General features: G+C 42.5%; 1 protein-coding gene across 5 annotated transcripts in view; it reads left to right on the top strand.

Annotated features, from left to right (window-relative positions):
- Positions 1-23,907, top strand: part of SPINT2 (serine peptidase inhibitor, Kunitz type 2) — a 30,632-nt gene that overhangs the window by 5,337 nt on the left and 1,388 nt on the right. For 2 of the 5 annotated variants that reach the window (XM_036408308.2, XM_036408310.2), the window contains exons 2-6: positions 17,503-17,673; positions 20,460-20,519; positions 21,669-21,722; positions 22,314-22,475; positions 22,795-22,833. In XM_036408308.2, coding sequence (XP_036264201.1) covers positions 17,503-17,673; positions 20,460-20,519; positions 21,669-21,722; positions 22,314-22,475; positions 22,795-22,833 — 486 coding nt within the window. The remainder of the gene's footprint in view (positions 1-17,502; positions 17,674-20,459; positions 20,520-21,668; positions 21,723-22,313; positions 22,476-22,794; positions 22,834-23,907) is intronic. The other 3 variants (XM_036408309.2, XM_036408311.2, XM_036408312.2) reach the window with 3 other exon arrangements.

Here is a 23,907-nt window from a genome sequence, read left to right as displayed (position 1 = left end):
GGACAGAGCCGGGGAGAAGGGGCGACTGAGTGCCTGGCTGGCGTTCCCTAGCGGGAAGGAGATAAAAGCTCCGACTGTGCTGGGCCCCAGTTCCGACTGCTCTGAACACCAGTTCTAGGCCAGACCCCGGGGACCCAGGCTCATCCACAGGGAGCTGGGCTGTAAGGCAGAGCCCCGGGGGAGCGGCGAAAGGAGGTCCTGGAGGCATGCACATTGAGCGCAGAGAAGGGACGGTTGGCTGTGCCACGGGATTGCCCTGGCCGGAAGGAGACTGGGGCTCCAGTCTGCTCTGAACGCCACCTCCAACCCCATTTCCAACTGAACTGAACCCCAATACTGGGCTCATTGGGGGAGAGCACAGACTGTTTGGCAGCAGGCGAAAATCAAGGGCACCTTTCTCTCAGAGGCACTTTGCAGCGAGGACAAGGCGGGGCTGACGGAAGCCAAGCCTGTAGGCTCCACCCTGAAACCCCGTCCCATCTGTAACTGCGAAATGCGACAACGAAATAGGTCACAAACGAAAGAAATGGAGGACAAAAAGAAACGATACAGAGTTGAAATCTACGCTTATAAGGTTTTTCAAGTATTTCCTAGAAAAGGTCGATAAGTCCTATGAGGACATCAAAAGGGATCAACTAGAATTAATAAGGAATCAACAAGAAATGATAAGGGATCAACAAGAAATAATACATTGTCTGAAATAAAAAATATTATACAGAGTCCTAAAAACAGAATGGAAGATCACAAGAATCAAGTCAAAGATTTGGAACATAAAGAGCCAGAAGACACTCTTCCGCAGAAGCAAGAAGACAAGAGAATTCAGAAAATTGAAGATAATGTAAGAAACCTCTGGGACAACTTGAAGCAAACCAACATCAGAATTATGGGGGTCCCAGAAGATGAGAGAAAGCAAGATACCGAAAACATACTGAAAGAAATTGTGACAGAAAACTTCCCCCACCTGGTGAAAGAATTAGACTTACAAGTCCAGGAAGTGCACAGAACCACAAACAAAAGGAATCCAAAGAGGACCACACCAAGACAAATCATAATTAAAATTCCAAGAGCAAAAGACAGAGAATATTAAAAGCAGCAAGAGCAAAGCAGGTAGTTACCTATAAAGGAGCACCTATACGATTGTCAGCTGATTTCTCAACAGAAACTATGCAGGCCAGACGGAAATGGCAAGAAATATTCAAGGTGATGAATAGTAAGAACCTACAGCCAAAGATAATCTATCCAGCAAAGCTATCACTCAGAATCGAAGGCCAGATAAAGAGCTTCACTAATAAAAAAAAAAAGCTAAAGGAGTTCATCACTGCCAAACCAGAATTATATGAATTGCTGAAGGGGGTTCTTTCGGAAGAGAAAGTAAATAAAGATAAAAATTATGAACAACAAATACGTAACTCTCAACAAGTGAATCTAAAAACCAAGGAAATTAAAAAAAAAATCTGATGAACATATTAACTGGTGAATATAATAGAATCAGAGGTATGGAAGGGGAGTGAACTGACGATTCTTGGGGAAAAGGGGAGAGGGGGAATTTGGGAAGAGACTGAACATAAACTGTGCACCTATGGATGAGGACAGTGGGGGTGGGGAAAGGGCAGAGGGTGGGATGGGAACCTGGTGGAGGAGAGCAATGGAGGAGTGGGGGGAGGAAGGAACATTTGTAATAATATGAACAATAAAAATTTATTTTAAAAAAATATAAAAAAAACCACAAAAACCAGATGGATGGGTATTTAGGAGGCTGGAACTGATATGATAAGCAACTGAGAGGAGAATCATGGAAAGCACAAAGAAAGTATAAATCGACCATTCCTTGAAGGCCTCAAACAGACTTTATGTGACTTGTCGTTTCTAGAATTTGGAATTTTTAATGGGAAAATTTGTTTTTGCCTTGCTGAAAATATGAAGATCTGGCACCCACCCGGCCTATATTCCCACATATCACCATCGGCTTGGACAGGCTAGGTACTCCTCTCCCAAACTGTATGTTTATTCACTTGGCCTGCCCTCTGTATCTGTAAACATTGGAGCTGTGACTTTCACCTTAAGAATATGCTCCATTTAATAAGTAGAGGTGGATGAAACAACTTTATGAATTGTACAGTGAGTGTATGTGTGTATTATTGATGTTAAGGAGGGGAAAACCCCTTATCAGGTGACCACAAATGTGCATAATTTTTTCTTCTCTTCCCCAGGTATTTGGAGGGCTCCCAAATAGGTAATTTTGATCAATATATGGACAGTAATATATTCCTCTTCAGAACCTCAAAAATTCTTTTAGGGGGTGGTCAGTTAGGCATACTACAAATAACTGTTGCCAATACCTTTATCCTTTTATCCCATCCTGGGACTTATTTTTTGGGACTTATGCTGAGGACAAATGCAGCAATTGAGAGCCTCTGTTGCACTTTCAGGTGACTTTCAGTTTCCATCCCCCTCTTGGGTTAATTACAGTTTCCTCAGAACTTTGACTAAAAGGGTGAACTTTAGCAAATCTCCAATAAGCATTTATTAGTACATTTTTCTCTTCTTCTCACCCCCATGGATGGTCAAAGACAAAGATAGGAGCTAAAGTGCAGTTAGTATTGATGATCAGCTGGGGGTTCTCCAAAATAGCATCTTCTGGTATTCTTGTCCGCCGTAGAAGAGGCTCTTGTTCTGCTTGCAGGCAAGAAAGTGGTTCCAGGACAGTTAGAAATAATTATTCAACACATTTATTGAGCACATACCAAGCTTTATTTTTAGGTCTGGGAAACAGAGCCCTAAAAAAAAGACACACAGTCTATGGTAGTTACATTGTGAAGAGATGACAATACAATAAAGAATTGAACAATGAATATAGATCTGGGGATGAGTACTTTGAAGAAAAGTAAGACATGGGCTTTGAAGCTCCAATGGCAACAATCCCTAAAGAACATCCAGAGCCTTCCTTTTCAGTCCACAGAGGGAGAATGGACCTTGTGGAAAAAGATATTTTCCATCAGAAACATTCTTTTGTCCTGGTCAGCATTTGAAAGTGCAGCCTGTGATAGAGAAAGCCAGCTTCTCTTTCACTGCCACTGCCCCACCTGTTTCTCATTTTACCTCTCCCCAGAGTCATTTGCTTGCTCAAGCTTGTCTCTTGGTAGTTGGCCAGACAGCCAAGCCTCTGTTTGCTATGACCTGAGACTGACAGGGAAGGACAAATAAGGGATATGGAGCCTGTGATTCATGAGAGGGGAGATACCTCTGAAGAAGTCACACCAAAATGATTTCATAACCCCAGAGGCTGATGGTCATATGACTAATTCACAGATGAGTCTAGAATCATTAGCTTATGGATTATGGATATTTTTGTATGATCCTGGTCACAAATGTTATTTCAGGTGTTGTTTCTGGCAAGATTTTTTTGAAAACTCTCTGTGATGGAATGTGAAGCCCAGGAACTTTGAAGAAACAGTTTTAGAAATAAGGGTTGCCCTGGCTGGGTAGCTCAGTTGGCTAGAGCATCATCCCAATGTGCCAAGGTTGCAGGTCAGGGCACATGGAAGAATCAACCAATGAATTCATAAATAAATGGAACAATACATATATTCTCTCTCTCTCTCTCTCTCTCTCTCTCTCTCTCTCTCTCTCTCTCTCTCTCTCTTTCTCTCTTTCTCTCTCTGTCTCTTTCAAATAAATAAAAAGAAATAAGGGTAAAAATTTAATTGTTGTTTTTCAGATGTTTGAGATGAATCTCATCAATGGGGTCCTGGGTCTGTGTCTTCAGAAGCCTTTTAATCTGAAGTCCCTAAATTCACATATGATATTTTGTCCATGTGTTTCCCAGTTTCTAAGGCATGTTCGGGGGGTTGAAGGAGATATTATATAATACAATAGTTTATGACCTTTTAAAGGGCCACTCTGTATAAAAAAAGTATACAGTATGTGTGGTATTGGAATTTCCTGGGGTAACTAAGGAAAAACATCTCAAGGCTCCTTGGGGTGGGTGAGGAGTGTGATATTAAAAAACAGGTTGAGAAACACTGCTCTAGGAAGAGGGTCTATTAGGTTTTATCAGTTTCTGAAAATGATCCATTATTCAAACAAGGTTAAGATCCCCTTAATGTGAACTAACAGTTTCATGAAAGACTTTGAAACTGTTTCCAAGTTGTTCAGATGGGCTATTGTATTTCTAGTTATGAATTTAGGTAAGAGTATAATTTATAGTCCTGTTTGGGTGATGAATATGAAAATATGAAATGCCGGTGGTTTGTGTAGTGTTGGTCGTTTATGAAATGTAAACTTTATCTAAATATTTTATATCTTAAAATGCCAAGATTTTATATCTAAAACATCAAGATTTTATGAGCCTTATAATTGAAGTTGGGTTTTTCCATGTCAATATTCTTTCCTCATAAATACCTACAGGTTATTTTAAAGTTTCTGAATTATCCTATTAATGACAACTTCCAGATACTTGGACCTAGAGGAGATGGATAGTTAGTAGTTTTCCACCCTGTAAACAGAAGTACTCAAGTATGTAAAACTTATCTAGCTACCAAAATAGGTGAATTAAGGCCTCTTATAAAATAAATGTCAACTTTGGAATTTGGCGTGGTAGAAGTAAAACAGCTTGCTTACCTCACTGGTATTGACTAACTCTTCACTCATACAATGAGATTCTCTCAGTCTTCAGAGGAAAGATATTTGCAGTCCAAATAGGTAACCAAGGCATATTTTTTCCTTATTTTCTCCAGTCCCACCCTTGGACTTTCTGTCCCTGAACTCTTGATCTCATGACAATCTCCTGGTGCAGGAGTTCAATCTGTGTGATAGTTTGCCATTACCTTACTTTAGGTGAACATAGGGAGTTTTGTCACTTCAGTCATGACAAATGGTACATAGCAGAAAAACCAAGGGAAAGAGTGATTGAGCTGGTTTGATCAATTCTTCAATCTGAGGTTGTACTTTTGATTTTCTGTATTCCCTATATCCTGAAAGTTGGACTTTCCAGTGAAGTGTGTCAGCCTTCTCTTTGTTTTTGTAGCCACTTTCTCTATTAGTATTTTAGTCTGGTCTTCATAAAAGTAAAATATCTATTATTTATTCAAAGCTTTGTGCTAAATGTTTTAAGCACTTGTAATGGATCAAAAACTATTAAAATCTTCACAACAATCTTCTGATATTAACCTGTGTGTGTTAACGACAACACTACATTTGTTTTGTTTTTTAATATATTTTATTGATTTTTTTACAGAGAGGAAGAGAGAGGGATAGAGAGTTAGAAACATCGATGAGAGAGAATCATCGATCAGCTGCCTCTTGCACACCCCCTACTGGGGATGTGCCTGCAAACAAGGTACATCCCCTTGACTGGAATCGAACCCGGGACCTTTTAGTCCGCAGGCTGATGCTCTATCCACTGAGCCAAACCGGTTTCTGCAACACTACATTTGAATTGTTTTCTAGAAATGCTTCAGAGCCTGGCTATGTGGTTGAGCGTTGACCCATGAACCAAGAGGTCAGTGGTTTGATTTCCCCAACAAGGCATATACTTGGGTTGCAGGCTTGATTCCCAGTATGGAGTGTACCAGAGACGCTGATCCATGTTTCTCTATTCCTCTCTATAAAATCAATAAAAACATTTAAAAAAAGAAAAAAGAAATGCATCAGAGCAAGCTTATAGAATTTAGCTCAGTGGGGCCTATGGAAGGAAAGCCAACTGAATCTCCTCACTAGTGAATTCAAGTTACAGTGAGCAAATGCCCTTTCCCATTGTCAAGATATACACAAGGTTAATGATGCATTATCAGCAGGAAACATAGAGGGACATTTTGCTAACAAACTTGCCAAATAACACTTTTATACTAACTAGATCCAGAACAGGTATAAATCACACACATCTACTTGGGCTGAGTTATATTTATAATGTCCTCAAGATTGTTCTCTTGCTAACATTCTTAGCCCTTAATGTGAAAAGACTTTAAAGTGGCCAAAACCAGTTTGGCTCAGTGGATAGAGCGTTGGTCTGCGGACTGAAGGGTCCCAGGTTCGATTCCGGTCAAGGGCATGTACATTGGTTGCGGGCACATCTCCAGTGGGGGGTGTGCAGGAGGCAGCTGGTCGATGATTCTCTCTCATTGATGTTTCTAGCTGTCTATCCCTCTCTTTTCCTCTCTGTGAAAAATCAATAAAAAAAATATATTATAAAAAAAAAAAGACTTTAAAGTGAAAACTCTCCTGTTTACTACAGAATACGTTTGACACCAGATGTGTGGGCTTTTCTACATCAAGCAGTTCTTAAGTTCTCAGACACTGATGGGGTGTCCTATGGTTTAACTCATAACTCAAATTTTTTTCATAACTCAATTTTTATAGTACCCAGAATTAGCACAGACTCCACTGGTTAAGGGCTCAGTCCCACAAAATGCCCCTTTTCTCTAGATGCCACTTAAAAATCTCAGGTTGTCATATGTACTTCTGACTAACTTGCTATAAATGGAAGATTCCTTTTATGTACCTTTGGGATTAGTAGTTCAATAATTTGCTAGAACACTCACAGAATTCTGGAAAACAAAATTTGCCGATTTATTATAAAGGATACAGATGAATAGCCAGGTGGCAACATAGGTGAGGTCCGGAAGGTCCCAAGCACAGAAGCTTCTGTCCTGGGTGGGGTGTGAGCCAGCCACTCTCGTGTCATGTGGATGTGTTCACTAACCCAAAAGCTCTCCTAACTCAGGTTCTCACCCCTGTCCCCTCCTTGGAAGGGAGGGTAGGGCTGAATGTTCTAGACCTTTAACCTGGCCTTGGTCTTTCTGATACACAGCCCCATTTTGAAGCTCTTCAACTCCCCCCCACCCCCCATCATCTCATTAGCATACAAAAACTAATTGTATCACTCCAGAGATTTCCAGGGTCTTTAGTGTTGGGAACCTGGGTCAAAGACCAAATAAAGATGCTCCTATATATGCACCCCTAAGTTCATAGCAGCACAATCTACAATAGCCAGAATTTGGAAACAGCCTAGGTGCCCGTCAGCAGATGATTGGATCCAAAAACTATGGTACATCTACACAGTGGAATACTATGCTGCCATAGAAAAGAAGGAATTCTCATCATTTGCAGCAACCTGGATGGAATTGGAGAACATCATGCTGAGTGAAATAAGCCAATCAATGAAAGAGAAACACCACATGACCTCACTCATTTATGGATAATAAAGAACATTATAAACTGATGAACCAAAAGATAGATATAGAGACAGTAAAGCAACAAGCAGACTGTCAAATTACAGTGGAGAGGGGAGGAAGATCTGGGGGAGATAATAGATCCACCGAAGGACTTGTATACATGCATATAAGTACAACCAATGGACATAAAACTCTGGGGAGGGTGGGTATGTGTGGGAGGGAGGGAGGGGGGCAAAAAAAATCAATAAAATACAATATATATTTTTTTAAAAAGATGCTCCTAGCACTCAGAAAATTATAAGGATTTTTTGTTTTTGGGGGGGTAGGGGGGGAGGGGAGGAGTAGGCGGGGTAGAGGTTCAAAGACCAAATATATTTTTCTTATTGTGTCACAGAAAGTAATACCTAATCTTTCTAAAACCTCCTAAGAGTCTTTGATTTAGATACTCCAAGTCTCTAAAATCTACATGATTTTTTTTTTAAGTAGGCAGGCCTAAATCAATGAATATGGGACTTGGTGAATTAAGAAATACACTGAGTGGCCAGATTATTATGATCTCTGAACGCATAATAATCTGGCCACTCTGTATATCCTATATAATAAAAGGCTAATATGTAAATTGTCCCCTCGACCAGGAGTTCGACCAGCAGGCAGGCCGGCTAACTGCCCATGTCCCTTCCTCCTGGCCAGGCTGGCTGGACCCTACTCATGCATGAATTCATGCACCGGGCCTCGAATACACACACACACACACACACACACACACACTGAGTGGCCAGATTATTATGCGATCAGAGGTCATAATAATCTGGCCATTCAGTGTATGGGAGTTACACATTTTCCAGTTTTATTTAGAGGCCTATACATTTTTGTTCCCATGTTATAAATGAAGAATTACTAGGAGGTTAGGAAAATGCCCCCGGTAACTTCATCAGGTAAAAGAGCCAGGTATTCCTTCAAGTTTTGGTTCTTCACCAGACTAACTCCTGACTCTAATCTGTCCTACACACTTTTGCCAAACGACTCCTCCTTGTTTTGTCGCTCTCCTATACCAAAGTCTTTAGTTATTTCCTCTGTACCTTATATGGCTTATAAGCCCTTTGAATTAGGCTATGATTATAATATTTTACCTTGTATGATTCTTTTTTTCTTCTCCTTCATACCCAAGGGAGTCTTGTGGCTGTCATTGAATTATAAACCCCTAGAGGACAAAGAACCACATCCTTAGTTAGTGCCTACAGTGTATAGAATGGCTTGGAGGATTTACCTTGGATGATTCCAGTTTATACTACCATATGACCCAGAGTAACTGTTAACACTCGTTCATTCTGAAAAGTGTCTTAATGAGGATTAATTATGTGGTCACCATATTTGCATATTATAGCTCTTCACAAACACTATAGCTTAGTACTGCTCCAGATACTTGGGAATTTAATACATTCAGTTTTAATTCATGTAGTTTAAAATTTTTTTACTGAAAAATTGAAGCGAACAAACAGGACCATAATCTGCTGCCCAGATAAGGCCACTGATGGCTTACACTATACCAAAAATAACAGATGAAAAAGAAAACCTGTATGTAAATGTCTCCTTCCTTTAGTCCCTTTCCCTCGAGGGTTAGATTCATACATGTGTCTAAATTAAAAGTTTAAAAAAGGAATTATGATAAACCATTTTTTGCCCCCGCTCCTTTCCTCATCTCAGATTTAGCCATGTTTCTCTACCAGCACATACGTATCGGACTGTTCACAGTTCTGGTTATTCCATTATGTGGATGTCTCACAGTTATTCACTGGCATAAACAAGATGCCTTGGTGGTGAATTTTCAGCTGTGGTAGGTCTGTAAAAACCAAGCCCTGGTAATAGTTGCCCTGGTCTTTGAATTCTTGAATTATATAACTCTTCATTATTTTCTTTGCTTTTGAATCTTGAACAGTGAACTGTACTTTGTCTTATTTTTTGTGAATAAAAAATAAGACGAAGTACAGTATGATTTTCAAATGTTCAAGAATTTAAAAAACATTTTTCTTGATTTTTAGAGAGAGAGAAAGGGAGAGGGATAGAGAGATGGAAACATCGATGAGAGAGAAAACATGGATAGGCTGCCTCTTGCACACCCTTACTGGGAATTGCCCCTTTCTGGGAATTGAGCCAGCAACCAGGGCATGTGCCCTGATGGAATCGAACCAGTGACCTCTTGGTTCATGGTTTAACGCTCAATCACTGAGCATCACTGGCCAGGCTCCAAGGATTTTTTATATCAAATAATTTCTCTTTGGCCTTTTTAGAATTCTAAGTGGCTTTAATGAAGAGAGTAGAGCTGTTTTTAGTAGTGGAAGGGTGTGCTACAGTCTTTTTAGCAAAGGAATGCATGGTCAATGCTGTTAAAGAAATGTGAACTCTAGCACTCTATGTGGTAGCTTCTGACTACACATATAAGACTGAGTTCTGTAAGGGTGGAAAATATGAACAGGGAGTTTTCTATAAACACTGTAAAAATAATTGGCAAGCTAAGTACGATTTTTACATTTTTTTAATGGTTGAAAATAAAAATAATTTTAAAAAACATTTATAGATTATGTGAGATAAAATTTTTAGTGTCCGTAAAAAAGCTTTATTGGAATGACAGCCTTGTCATTCATTTACATATTGTCTGAGGTAGCTTTTATGATACAATGACAGAGTTGAGTTAGAACTATGAGCTAAATGGTGATGGGGAAAAATACTGCAACTAAAAGTTAAAAAAAGAACTGTAGCTGACAGCTCTTGAAATAACGAGTCTTTGCTTTGCAGGGTTTTCAACATGCAAAACTTTCCATTACCACACTTTCATAAATAATTTCAGTCCCTTAATAATAGGGCTCAGATTTCAGTTACCACAGTATAATAACTTTAAGTACTTGGGTACAGGTTTCCCCTGCTAGTCCTACAGTCACAAATTACTATAAACTACACATGCAGCAGTGATTGGGCCTTGCACATTTGTTAGTTCATCCATAGCAAAGCATGTAGTTGTGTGCCTTGTTTCCCAGTGAGAAACCTATGTAACAGTTTATATAAATGGTTAATCAGGGACTTGGCCAAAAATAGACTCCAGTGCAGCAAAGAAAAAAAGTGATAATGCCACAACTGAAATTCCAGTGGAGCATAAATGGAGTGATAGAATAACTAGCTGACTGTGGGGAATGTCAACTCTACCTCCAGTTGAGAGACTGGAAATGCCCCCAGAGGACCTTAGTGAGGGCCCACTTAGCAACAGAAATGTGGCAAAAAGGATGATGTCCTAGACCTAGAGGAAGTAACACCTTCACAAAAAGTAGAGTAATTCTCAGAGCAATTTTGTTTTATTATTTTTTTTAATCCTCACCTGAAAATATGGTTTTCATTGATTCTAGAGAGAGCAAGGGAGGAGAGGAAGAGAGAGAGAAACATTGTGAGAGAGAAACATCTATTGGTTGCTCCTGCTATGTGCCCCAACCAGAACTGAACAGAATTGAACTCTTTGAAACATATTTTTTCCTGTTTATTTGCATGATTTCAATACTAGCATGCAAAGCAAGTACTTTCTATATGTGCTATTTGATTAAGGTGACCAGATGTCCCACTTTTGGCGGGACAGTCCCAATTTTTAACAATTTGTCCTGCGTCCCATGGCATTTTTAAAAAATCCCGATATTTTGCCGAAGCCAGTTTGGCTCAGCGGTAGAGCGTCGGTCTGTAAACTGAAGGGTCCCAGGTTCGATTCTGGTCAAGGGCATGTACATTGGTTGCGGGCACATCCCCAGTGGGGGGTGTGCGGGAGGCAGCTGGTCGATGTTTCTCTCTCATTGATGTTTCTAGCTCTCCCTTCCTCTCTGTAAAAAAAAACAATAAAATATATTTAAAAAAAAAAAGTCCTTATATTTTGAAAGAATGCGTGACAAGCTAGGGAACGGCGGGAGAACGGGAAGGGGAATATATATGGTTTTCGGTGGCCATGTGGCTATTAAACCAGGATATGAGTTTTATATTCTTTTTTTTTTTTTAATATATATATTTTATTGATTTTTTACAGAGAGGAAGAGAGAGGGACAGAGAGTTAGAAACATCGATGAGAGAGAACCATCGATCAGCTGCCTCTTGCACACCCCCTACTGGGGATGTGCCCGCAACCAATGCACATGCCCTTGACCGGAATCGAACCCGGGACCCTTCAGTCTGCAGGCTGACGCTCTATCCACTGAGCCAAACCGGTTTCGGCATGAGTTTTATATTCTTTTTGTTAATTTTATAATGTTAAACTTTAATAATAACAAATAATTGTTGAGAACTGATTATCAAGAACTACTTATCAAAATTTGAATTGTTGATCAGTTGTTAGAATTGTGGAATACGCACTGTTTTTACCAGGAACTAATGCTGCGACTGAATGTATTTTTTCTACGGTAAATAAAGTGTGGACATCAGAAAAATCACAATTAAGTGTTCAGACTTTGAAAGCCATTTTATGTGTGAAATATAATTTAGTAAATTCTTGCGAAAAATTTCATGACCTTTTACACAACGATAGCAATCTACTAAAAAAAATTCACTCAGCCAAAACTGGTTTGGCTCAGTGGTAGAGCATTGGCCTGTGGACTGAAAGGTCCCAGGTTCGATTTCAGTCAGGGGCATGTACATTGGTTGTGGGCACATTCCCGGTGGAGGGTGTGCAGGAGGCAGCTGGTCGATGTTTCTCTTTCATCCACATTTCTAGCTCTCTATCTCTCTCCCTTCCTCTCTGTAAAAAATCAATAAAATATATTTTTTAAAAATTCACTCAAATGAGAAATATGCCAAGAATAATATAATACTATATATAATTTTTTATTTATTATATTTGTAAATTGTACTTATGTTAAAATTAAAAATATATATATTATAATACTATTTTTGTGTTCTATAAAATTTTTTGTTGCTCTATATAGACCAAATTTTTAATCAAGGAACACCCCTCGGTCAATGGTGTCCCGCTTTACCAATGTTAAAATCTGGTCACCTTATATTTGACCCATCATAAAAGAAGTTTACTGACATTTGCTCTAGACAGAGAAACAAATGGTGGTTGGGAAGAGGAGGGCCATTTCAGGGCAGGCTTCAGGCTTGGGAGATGATTGTACTTTTTAATCAGGCCTATAGTGAGGCAAGGTGTTCTTTAGTTTATAGCACTAGTGGGAGTAAAAAGTGATTTAAGGACTTGAATCCTAGGAAAGTTATTTTTGTTTTAAAAATAAACTGACTCTGGCCCAGCTGGAATGGCTTAATGGTTGAGCGTCAACCTATGAACCAAGTGGTCATGGTTCGATTCCTAGTCAGGGCACATGCCCAGTTGCGGTGCGGGCTCAGTCCCAGTAGGGGATTTGCAGAAGGCAGCTGATCATTGTTTCTCTCTCATCATTGATGTTTCTATCCCTTTCCCTCTCCCTTTCTGAAATCAATAAGAATATATTTTTTAAAAAGTAAACTGGTGCCCTGGCTGGTTTGGCTCAGTGTATAGAGTGTTGGCCTGCGGACTGAAGGGTCCCAGGTTTCAGGCTTGGTCCCCAATGGGGGTGTAGGAGGCAGCCAGTCAATGATTCTCTCTCATCATTAGTGTTACTATCTCTTCCTCTTCTTTCCTCTCTGAAATCAATTTAAAAAAATATTTTTTTAAAAAGTAAACTGGCCGAAACCGGTTTGGCTCAGTGGATAGAGTGTAGGCCTGCAGATTGAAAGGTCCCGGGTTCGATTCCAGTCAAGGGCATGTACCTTGGTTGCGGGCACATCCCCAGTGGGAGGTGTGCAAGAGGCGGCTGATCTATGATTCTCTCTCATTGATGTTTCTGACTCTCTATCCCTCTCTCTTCCTCTCTGTAAAAAATCAATAAAATATATATTTTTAAAAAATAAATAAATAAGTAAACTGACTTTGGGTATGAAAACATGAATAAAAGAAAACACCAAGTTCAAGATAGGTGTTAATTGCAAGTGGGATTGAAGTGAGGGATATATTAAATATTTCAGCTCTATCAATATTTTAGTCCTTTAAAATGTTGTAATTTGATAAAGCTGAAAACTAGATACCCCAGTGTTATGTTTTCTATACTTTTCAAAATATTTGCAATACTTTATTAAAGTAAACTTTAAACTTATTTTTCAATCTGCACAGCTGTAATTGTGCATTTAAAAAAAAATTTTAAAAATATATTTTATTGATTTTGTACAGAGAGGAAAGGAGAGAGATAGTTAGAAACATCGATGAGAGAGTCATCGATCAGCTGCCTCTTGCACACCCCCTACTGGGGATATGCCCGCAACCAAGGTACATGCCCTTGACCGGAATCGAACCCGGGACCTTTCAGTCCTCAAGCCGACACTCTATCCATTGAGCCAAACCGGTTTCGGCTAATTGTGCATTTTTTGAAGAATAATTAGACACCATCTTCTTCAGCCTGTGAAGTTAAATTAGATTGGTAGTTCCTGGGAGCATACTACCTGGCTAATGTTTCTGTGATGCCCTTGTTAGGGGGTGACAGCAGATGGTTGCAGCCAGCCGCACACAGAGAGGAATTGTCTGAGTCATTGACTTGGTGTCTAGGTTAAAGCTCTACTGGTTTCAGAACCTGAGAAACCTGTTTTCCAAGATAAAGACTCAGCTATTTGGCAATTTTGTAATAACTAATGTTCAAAATGCCTGCTTTGGGTTTTCTGATAAAACAGTATATTTCAGGTGATGTGTGATTTTTAACCATTTTGGATGCTTTTCCAAGGGTATGTTACTGTTACTTGAAGGCCAAAATTCCATTTTTGCATATTGTGAAGCAAGTATGTTCAAATTTGGTTCCCTTCAGCTTTTCTTACTCTGCATTTTGAAAACAGAGTATTTAATTTTTTTTTTTATCCTCGCCCAAGAATATGCTTACTTATTTTAGAGGGGGGTAAGAAAGAGAAACAACGATTGGTACACACACACACACACACACACACACCCGTGTGGGCCCTTACCAGAGTATCAAACTCACAACCTAGGTATGTGCTCTGACCAGGAATCAAACTCACAACCTTTTGATGTATGGGGAATGATTCTCCAACCAACTGAGCCACACAGGCCAGGGTGGAAGAGTTTAATTTTGCACTAGCATTTGTGAGCATACAAGTCGGACTTTTAAAAAATATATTTTATTGATTTTTTACAGAGAGGAAGAGAGAGAGAGAGAGCCAGAAACGTCGATAAGAGAGAAACATCGACCAGCTGCCTCCTGCACACCCTCCACCGGGGAGGTGCCTGCAACCAACGTACATGCCCCTGATCGGAATCGAACCCAGGACCCTTCAGTCCGCAGACCAACGCTCTACCACTGAGCCAAACCGGTTTCGGCCACTGTCCCCAGTTTTAATAAATGTCCCCTAAAATAAAAATTTAAAAGGCAGTACCTGGTACTGCTCAGGAAGCAAGGACACACAGCAATCAGGGTGCTTTCCAGGGCTCTTAGCTCGGCAGGGCATCAGGCAGGCTGTTGCTGCCTCTAGCAGTTGGGTGCTCCCTGCCTTGATGATTTCAGTTTGGGGTCCTAAGTGGATCCTCACTGTCTTGTCTCAATAGCTATGCTGTCACTGACATTCGGCCAGCCATATGTGTTGGGCAGAATCATATGCCAGAGAGCTCTCCTGCCTTGTTTCCCCTGGGTTGTATTGACTGGTTATGTTTTGTGACCTTTTTTGTTTGTTTGTTTGTTAATCCTCATTTAAGGGTATTTCCTCCATCACTTTAAAAAATATATATATTGATTTTAGAGAGAAAGGAAGGGAGAGAGAAAGTTAGAAACATCAATGATGAAAAGGAAGCATTGATCAGCTGCCTCCTGCACACCCCCTTCTAGGGATCGAGCCTGCAAGCCAGGCATATGCCCTTGAATGGTTATCAAACCTGGGACCCTTCAGTCCACAGGCCAACTCTTTGTCCACTAAGCCAAACCAGCAAGGGCCCTCCACTTTTCCAGAGTGGAAAGGAGGGAAGGGGAGCGAGAGAAAAAGAAACATCGATGTGAGTTGACTGGCTGTTCCCAATATACACCCCAACCGAGGGCAGGGAGTGAACCCACAACCCAGGCATGTGCTCCTGACATAGAATCGTCATTGGTATATAGTCCAATGCTCTAACGACCAAACCATGACAGCCAGGGCTGTTTTGTGACCTTTGGCACATTGTTGAAAGACCCTGCTCCATGTGTACATCCAACTAGTTCTGGTTGAAGTGTTATGGACAAAAAGTATCCCTATTTAAAAAAACAAAACAAAACACCACAAGCCTTTATTAAAGTATTATTTACATACCAAAGGTCATTGGTACGTTTACAGAATTGTACAACCATCTATTCCCACAGTCCAATTTTGGAACATTTCCATCATCTCCAAAAGATTCTTATGCCCAAATGCAGGGACTCTGCACCCCATCCCACAGCACCGGAGACCATTAATCCACTTCTTGCCCTATTGATTTGCCTTTTCTGGACATGCTGTATGATTCTGTTCATATTATATGTCCAGATAGGTATGTTTTAACTGGTGATTTCATTGATAGTTGCTTTCAAATTAATTTTTTTACTTCAGAATATACTTTTCCTGCTATACTAGTTACTTGTGATTTATTGGTGTGTGTGTGTGGGGTGGTATTTTGCACAGCACCAACCATTTTTGTGCAAAGATTGATGTTTTGTGGAACATTTGGTTTCATGCTTATCATTGTGACATATTTTGGAGACACAAGAGAAGCACAAATCCTCTTCCAATGCTTTCTAGATTCATCCTCAAGTTTATTGGTCCATGAGGTCCAAAAGGTTGGTGACTACTGGTTTAAGGAAACCTTTAGAGCAGCTATCACCATCTGGTAGTCCGCAAAGTCCGAAAGGTTGGTGACTGCTGCCCTAGTTGGTGAAGTAAACCTAATAAACATGAAAACAACATGGAGCCAAGTGTTGGGCCCTGGGATGTTTATTGAGATGTTTGAGATGTTTTTCGAGCGCCCTGTGCCAGAAGGTAGAGATCATGGAGGCCAAGATGTAGGGAGAGGTAGTCCACACTACCTCATGATCATATGGGAAGGTGATAGATACAGTGGTAGAGGGTAGACGTTAAGTCATCTGGCTTTTTTTTTTTATAATATGTTTTTATTTCAGAGAGAGCAAGGGAGAGATTTAAACATCAATGATGAGAATCATTGCCTCCTACATGTGCTGTACTGGGGATCAAGCCCATAACCTGGGCATGTGCCCTGACTGGGAATCAAACCTTGACCTCCTGGTTAATAAGTTAATGCTCAGCCACTGAGCCACATCAGCCAGGCTATCTCTCTTTTTTAAACAGTGGGAACAGGTTGATAGACCTATCTTAGGCATATGTATCTGGCTGGAATTTTTTTTTAAATATATATTTTATTGATTTTTCACAGAGAGGAAGAGAGAGGGATAGAGAGTCAGAAACATTGATGAGAGAGAATCATCAATCAGTTGCCTCTTGCACACCCCCTACTGGGGATGTGCCCGCAACCAAGGTACATGCCTTTGACCGGAATCAAACCCGGGACCCTTCAGAGCTGACGCTCTATCCACTGAGCCAAACCAGTTTCGGCTCTGGCTGGAATTTGATAACATTATTTTGTTTCCCTTGTACAAGAGCAAGCCAAATTTGGGGGCATCTTGGTGTGCTCAGGTGAAAGCAGAGAAGTGACTTGAATTGCCCTTGGAGCTGGGGGTTGGCAGTGGGGGTGGGGGGTGAAGGGGAGCTAGAGTTAGGGAGTTCTTTCTGAGGCTCTTGTGGTAGTTTAAGTATGAAGTGGTGTGCTGGGTCAGAGAGTGGGTAGGAAAGGTTAAGAGGGTTCCTCATGAGAGGTGCTCAGAGTGCTAGTGTGTTCCTTCCTCATCTCCCATCACCAGTGCTGGCTTTTCAGCACCCAGTTCCCCTTAGCCCACTGTGATGGGACATACATTCAGAAGGACCTTGAAGTCTATTTTTTTGCATCTGAACATCAATTTCTGTACTGGATATGTGTGTTTTTGATAATGGGGGCAAGGACAGAATCAACATGCAACTGAAAGAATTCGGTTGAGTGGGCTGGTATCTTTGTCATTAGGTGATGTGCTTTCCTGCATAAGGAAGGAATCACCATGGAGGGCTGAATGGTGATGTTGTAGAAACAGATTATGGAGGAACTGTGCTAGACTAGCTCTTGTCTTGGTGCTCTGGGCAACTGTGGGCCTCTCCTGCAGGTCTGGGCATGTTCTCTGTTGGCTGGGATTGCCCTGCCAAGCTAACTGGTGTCTGCTTTGTGTTTTAGACTTTTGCCAAGTTCCGAAGGTGGTGGGGAAATGCCGGGCTTCCATGCATCGGTGGTGGTACAATGCCACTGGCGGATCCTGCCAGCAGTTTGTGTATGGAGGCTGTGGTGGGAACAACAATAATTACCTGACCAAGGAGGCGTGTCTTGAGAAATGTGCTGATGTCACAGGTAAGACAGTGGTAGTTGAGGATATGTTACATTTAGAGTCAGTTTATTCATTGGGATGTGGGTGCCTTTTGCTCTTCACTAGTTCTTCATGGCTGAACTTGGGGAACAGGCACAGTGCGAAGGTCACCAACACAGTGGTTTCACAGTGGTCCTCTCCATTCTCTTCCCAGAAAGGAAGAGTAGGCAGCAGGCCAGGGTGGGGGCAGGACTATGTCTTCTCTATGACCTCCTTTCTCCCACTACTGAGTGCAGGTTCCACACCAGACCCCACACAGGAGGAAGTGACTTCCCCTTGAGCAGAGTCCAATGTTCAATCAGGTAGGCTGCCCCAATTGCTCTCTGGGCATTTGGGTTATTTTTGCCTCTGGGGCAAATGACTTGAAGAGCTCACCCAGCCAGCTGAGTTCTGAGTCAAGTTAAAACTAGAACAGCCTGGCCAGCATGGCTCAGTGGTTGAGCATCCACCTATGAACCAGGAGGTCACAGTTCAATTCCCCATCAGGGCACATGCCTGGGTTGTGGGCTCGATCCCCAGTAGGTGGCATGCAGGAAGCAGCTGATCAATTGTTCTTTCTCATCATTGATTTTTTTAAAGTATATTTTATTGATTTTTTTAGGAAGAGAGAAGGATAGAGAGTTAGAAACAACAATGAGAGCCAAAACTGGTTTGGCTCAGTGAATAGAGCGTCAGCCTATGGACGGAAGGGTCTCAGTTTCCAGTCAAGGGCATGTACCTTGGTTGTGGGCATGTCCCCAGTGGGTGGTGTGCAAGAGGCAGCTGATCAATGTTTCTAACTCTCTATCCCTCTCTCTTCCTCTCTGTAAAAAATCAATTTTATATATATATATATATATATATATATATATATATATATATATATATACACACACACACTTTTTTTTTTTAAAGAAAAGAAAGAAACATTGAGGAGAGAAACATTGTTCAGCTGCCTCCTGCACACCACCTACTGGGGACATGCCCACAACCAAGGTACATGCCCTTGACCAGAATCAAATCTGGGACTTTTCAGTCCGCAGGCCGACGCTCCATCCTCTGAGCTCACCAGCTGTAATCTCTCCTGGCTTTGCACTCTGTATTAAAAAATCAGATAAACTCATCTCTCTCTCAAAAAATCAGATAAACTTATTAAAGTTCTATGTAAAGAGGGGGGGAAATAGTGGCCTTGGCTATGACCTGAGATTTGAAACAGAGCTGAACACACAAGCCCACCAGTGACTGAGTGCCTTGAACACTTTGCTGATCTTTGTGTGCCTGGTGCCCAGTGGGCACTCAACAAGTGTTTGGAGAGCTGTGGTGATGGGGTATTGTTTTTGGATCATACAGACAAGCTCTTCACCTTTCAGGGAGCAACTGGCAACCTTACCAGATGGTGACTGAGGAAAATAGCATCCATTGTAATTTTCCATCATCAGCTGGGATCTAGTGTTGGGGGAAGAACTAAGGGAAAATAATTTTGCTATTTTTCTGTCCCTTCCTAATTGATTTGACTGTAGGAAGTGCACCTGCCCATTCTGGTTGCTCCTCATTTTCTTAGGAAGAGAGATGTGTTTTGTTTTTTTCCCCCCCACTTTTTTTTATTTGAAGTATTACAAATAGTAGTACACATGTCTCCCTTTTTCCCCCCTTGACCTCTCCCCAGCCTCCCCTTCCCCCCCAGCATATGCCTTCACCTGTCTCCCCCTCTCCCCCCATGTGAGAGTTGTTTTTAACAATGCAAGCAGCAGACACTAGGCATTAAGACAAGAGGTCACTACAGGGGGTTAGGGATGGTTGTGTTTGTTTGGAAGACAGATAGCTATCTTGGTTCAGAGTCCGGCCCTAGTCTTAAGGGCCCAGAAAGCTCTTTTTTTCCACCCAAGCATGTCTCCACTGCATGTCTCTTGAGGATCTCTTGTGAGTCTGTGCAAGAACTTGAACTGTCAGAGCCTGCTAGGCACTGGGGCCTTTGCTAGCAAGTTCTCTCCCAGGCAGGCAAGCTCTGTGGGAAGCCACATAATAATGAGAATACTAGTTTATTAATTTATAATGAAAACCAGAATCACCAAGGGGACTAGAAACTCAGGTCTCTGTGCCTGCACCTGTAGTCCACTTAGGAAGTCCTCTTAGCCAAATTCCCAGAAGATTGCTTGATGAGGAGCAAGGCAGAACAAGGGCAGCTGGTTTGTGACATGAATGTTTAATGGCATCTGGTCAGGCCCACCTCGTGCCTCTCCAGAAGGTCTGTTGGGACCAGTAGGGAGGTGGGAAACCAGGGTCCCTCCCTCCTGCACCCTGCCAGCACTCCTTTTTGTGCTTCCTTAAGTGGCTAGCCTCTCTACCTCACACTCTTAACTGTGTATTTGTGTGTATGAGAGAGGGGAAGAGAAAGAGGGAATATACATAATATAAAATTTACCATTTTAACCATGTATAAGTGTACAGTTCATTGGCATTAAGTACATTCACATTGCTTTTTATTCATTAATAGGTTAATACAGTTAACAGGGTATTTGGCCCTGTAAGCCATATTATCTTTTTACATTCATTTCACACATCTTTGTTCCAGTTACCAGCAGGTTGATCTTAAAATTTAACCCACAAGGACAGTCTTGGTTCCTTATTTCTAAGTTCTGGCAGGCTTGTGGTCGTGTGCTCATTGAAAGGCCCACATAAAGGAGAAACAGGAGACTCCATTAAGCTCAGTGTTATACTGCCTTGTTTTGTTTCACTGGATATCTTGAAAGGAGGTGCACTTTCTCACTGTGGTTTATTTATCTCCTTGTAGAAAACACTAGTGATGGTCTGGCCACCAGCAGGAATGGAGCAGATTCCTCAATTTCAAGTGGTAGGTTTTTAATAGACCCAGGATTGAATGAGAGCCATCCAGATGGGGAACTGTGAAAGGACATTTGGAATCTGGGACTTGTACATGAGCTTCCATCTCCTGGTTCTATTATATTTACTCAGCATTGGCTCTGCCTGGGCTGCCACCTTCTGGCTCCTTAATGGAAAGGAGGGCCAGGGGAGTCTGCAGTGCTTCTGAGCTGGCCTCAGCTTCCTCCTGGGGGTCAGGGAATTGTGATCACTGCCCATGTGACTCAGGCCACTTCCTTCTCTCTAGGCTGGCCTCTGTGTCACACCATCCACCCCGCCTCTCCTTGCCTGTTCTGTCTCCTCTGCTCCCTGTGCTAAGAGGACTGTCCTCTGCTACATGCCTCCATTCCCACTACAGTTCTTGATCTTAGCTTTGTGTTATCTTGCTTTGTGCTGCTGACAGTAGTTACCCAGTTCTTTCTATATGCCTACAAGGCTCTGCATCATATGCATTAGCAAGTTCAACCTAGCTTTCCCAAAGGCCAATCCATAGGTGATGGGTCCTGCTAGGCAAGTCCTATTGTGGAGGGAGGAAATCCACTCCCACCCAGTTGGAGGGCAACCCCCTCTGACTGTGACATCAGCACTTAAGTGAGAATGTTTATTCTGTGACTTGCAGAATGCTGAAAGTTAGGCCAAAAATCCTGTGACCATCCTGGCCATCACTTTGCCTGGGCTCACTGTTTATTCCCAATCTGGACTCTCCAAGGTCATCCAGACCCTGGGGCACTGGCATAATAACTGGTGTCAGTCCTGTTTCAGAAGGAAATTTCCCTAGGAGAGTAAGAGAGGGATCTCCTTGCTGTGTAGAGAGAGAACACAACCAGCTTCCTCACTGTTGTGTAGAAAGTGAACAAGACTACCTTCCTCATAACCCCAGAAACTGACTGGGATTAGTTTCCATAGCATCCCCTGGAGTGACAGGCGGGCCTCCCCATTTGGCATTCATTTGATAGGTGCTATGGATCCCATTGGAACCGGCGTTAATGGTGCAAAGCTGCCCAAATACAGTGCCAGTGTCCACACTCCCTCAGTGGGCCCTTTTAGATTCAGCCCCAGCCAGACCACATGTCCTGTGTCCTCCTCGCCTCCCTGACACAGATGTTTGTTTGTGTTTCAGTTCCCAGAATACAAAATTTTGATGACCCCTCTGGCGATATTTTCAACTATGAAGGTATAACAGTTTTTAAAATTCTTTTTAATTTTTTTAATTTTAGATGGTAGAAAGTATAACTTTTAAAAAATACTTTTATATGGGCAAGACGTATTTTCTTTAGTTAATTGGAATTGAGACACATTGGAGGATCTCCACTAAGGAAACTGTAGCGTGGGCTTCATGGCCTTTCCCAGGTGGTATTGAATACACAAGGATGCCTAGCGGGGCATGCACAGCGTGCTGCAGGAAGCTGAGCTCCAGAGAGACAGTCCAGCGTGCAGGCCCAGCCTCAGAGTTCCTAACTGTGAAATAAGGGGCTTAGGACAGATCTCTTTGAGATCAAGTTAATACATGGAAAATACCCAGAATAGTGCCTGGCATAGAGGAATCTCCATAATAACATAGTCTGACTATAAAGAGAAAGATACTAGAAATGTAGAGGAGGGTGTCTAATGGGCCAAACTGGCCATGCCTGTAGTTTACCAGTTTCTGTAGCAGAGAGACAGTTCTCCCTTGGCTGGCAACTGTGTAACTGCCCTGGAACACTCTAACTCCATCTCCCTTCTTTGGGCCCTGCTCATTTGTGCTCCTTGGCTCTTCTGCTCCCAGAATACTGTACTGCCAAGGCGGTCACCGGGCCTTGCCGTGCATCCTTTCCACGCTGGTATTTTGATACCGAGAAGAACTCCTGTGATAACTTTATCTATGGAGGGTGCTGGGGCAATAAAAACAACTATCTCTCCAAGGAAGCGTGCATGAGCCGCTGCGTAGGTGAGTCTATCTGATCCTGGATCCAAGAAGCAATGGTGGGTGGATGGCCCTCCCAGAGTTCATCCCCCATCCCTAAACCGCGACTTAGGCTATCATCTGGCCTCCATCTTTCTCTGGCTCCCTAGTGGGGAACAGGTGGGCTTTGGCCCTGGCTGTTGAGCAGACATGGCCTAGGTCTTGAAGATCTCAGAAGAGCTGGAAGAGGAAGTATCTCGGGGCGATTCTGCCAGAAAGTCCCAGGGCCAAGGGGGTCTTCAGGTGGTGACAGCTCTGGGGGAAGAGGACTGACCTCACCTCAAGGTTGTGTGTTCTCTTGCAGGCAAGCAGCTGTATCCTGTCCTGCCCCGTAGCACTAAAGGTAAGAGGCCTCCTACCCCTCCCACCTGCCTGCCTGCCTAAACTAAGCTGTGTTTTGCAGGCTTATGTTGTCTTGGACACATCATTCTTCACCATAAACATCTTTAGTAGAAAGTTGTGTTTCTGCACGAGAATAGCCAGGCAGCTTGGAACGTGTGGTTGATGTTTGTCCGACCGCAGAGTGTACATAGCTGGGGCTGGGAGTGAGGCAGCTGGGGGTGACTGGAGGCAGCAAGTCCTGCTGTTTGGCATGCGGGGATCTGCAGCACACAGGCCTGAGTCTTACTCCAGGTTTGGAGGGAACTTTGCTTCGAGGGGTGGACAGAGTTGGTCATGAGTGACAGGAAGGAAGTTGGAAACCTTGCTGTGTGTGAGGCGCAGCCAGTGCTGCTGTCCCCAAGCAGTGTGGACTGTGGTCTGAAAAGGAGGCGGGGCCTCTCGCTCTGTTTCTGATTCTGAGCCTGTCATGGAGGATAGTGTTTGCACAAGGACCTGCCACACTGGTTTGGTTTCTTTCTACCTGTTGCCCTGGTAAGGAGCCCCAGCCTGGCCTGATGCCTGCTCTATTTTAGAGGAGGGGTGAAATGAACTGGTTTGCCAGGCCTAAGCTGAATGCAGCCCAGCCCACATCTGGAGTGCTGGTGGGGTAAAGATGGAGAGGGACTCACCCCTTTCTGATTCTGTAGCCAAGTGGGAAAAGGGAACCAGGTAGTGGCCACAGGAGCTACATTTCTTTAGTGGAACCCTACCTGGAAAGAAAGCATCTTCACCGACCAGTAGGTGACAATGTTAAATTTTCTAAGTTCCATTAGGAGCAGTAGGGGTCTCTTCCTGGCACTGCTCCAAATACACCCTTGCCTCCATCTTTACTTCATTCCACAGGCAGCCTCCCAGCCACCTGCAGCCCACCTTTCTCTGTGGCTAGTCAGGGGTGGTATGTGAACACATAGCCTGGGGTTTTATGTTTCCATACACCCCAGAGATATATGGATGCTCTTTGCATCCCGGTGTGCAAGGGCTTAGAACTCCTGTACAGTGGAGGGACATAGAGAGTTGAAATGAAGCATTTATTCAA

This window comes from Pipistrellus kuhlii, unplaced genomic scaffold (assembly GCF_014108245.1).
Source record: "Pipistrellus kuhlii isolate mPipKuh1 unplaced genomic scaffold, mPipKuh1.p scaffold_m20_p_38, whole genome shotgun sequence".
Lineage (NCBI taxonomy): Eukaryota > Metazoa > Chordata > Mammalia > Chiroptera > Vespertilionidae > Pipistrellus > Pipistrellus kuhlii.
This window is presented reverse-complemented; position numbering and strand designations above follow the sequence as displayed.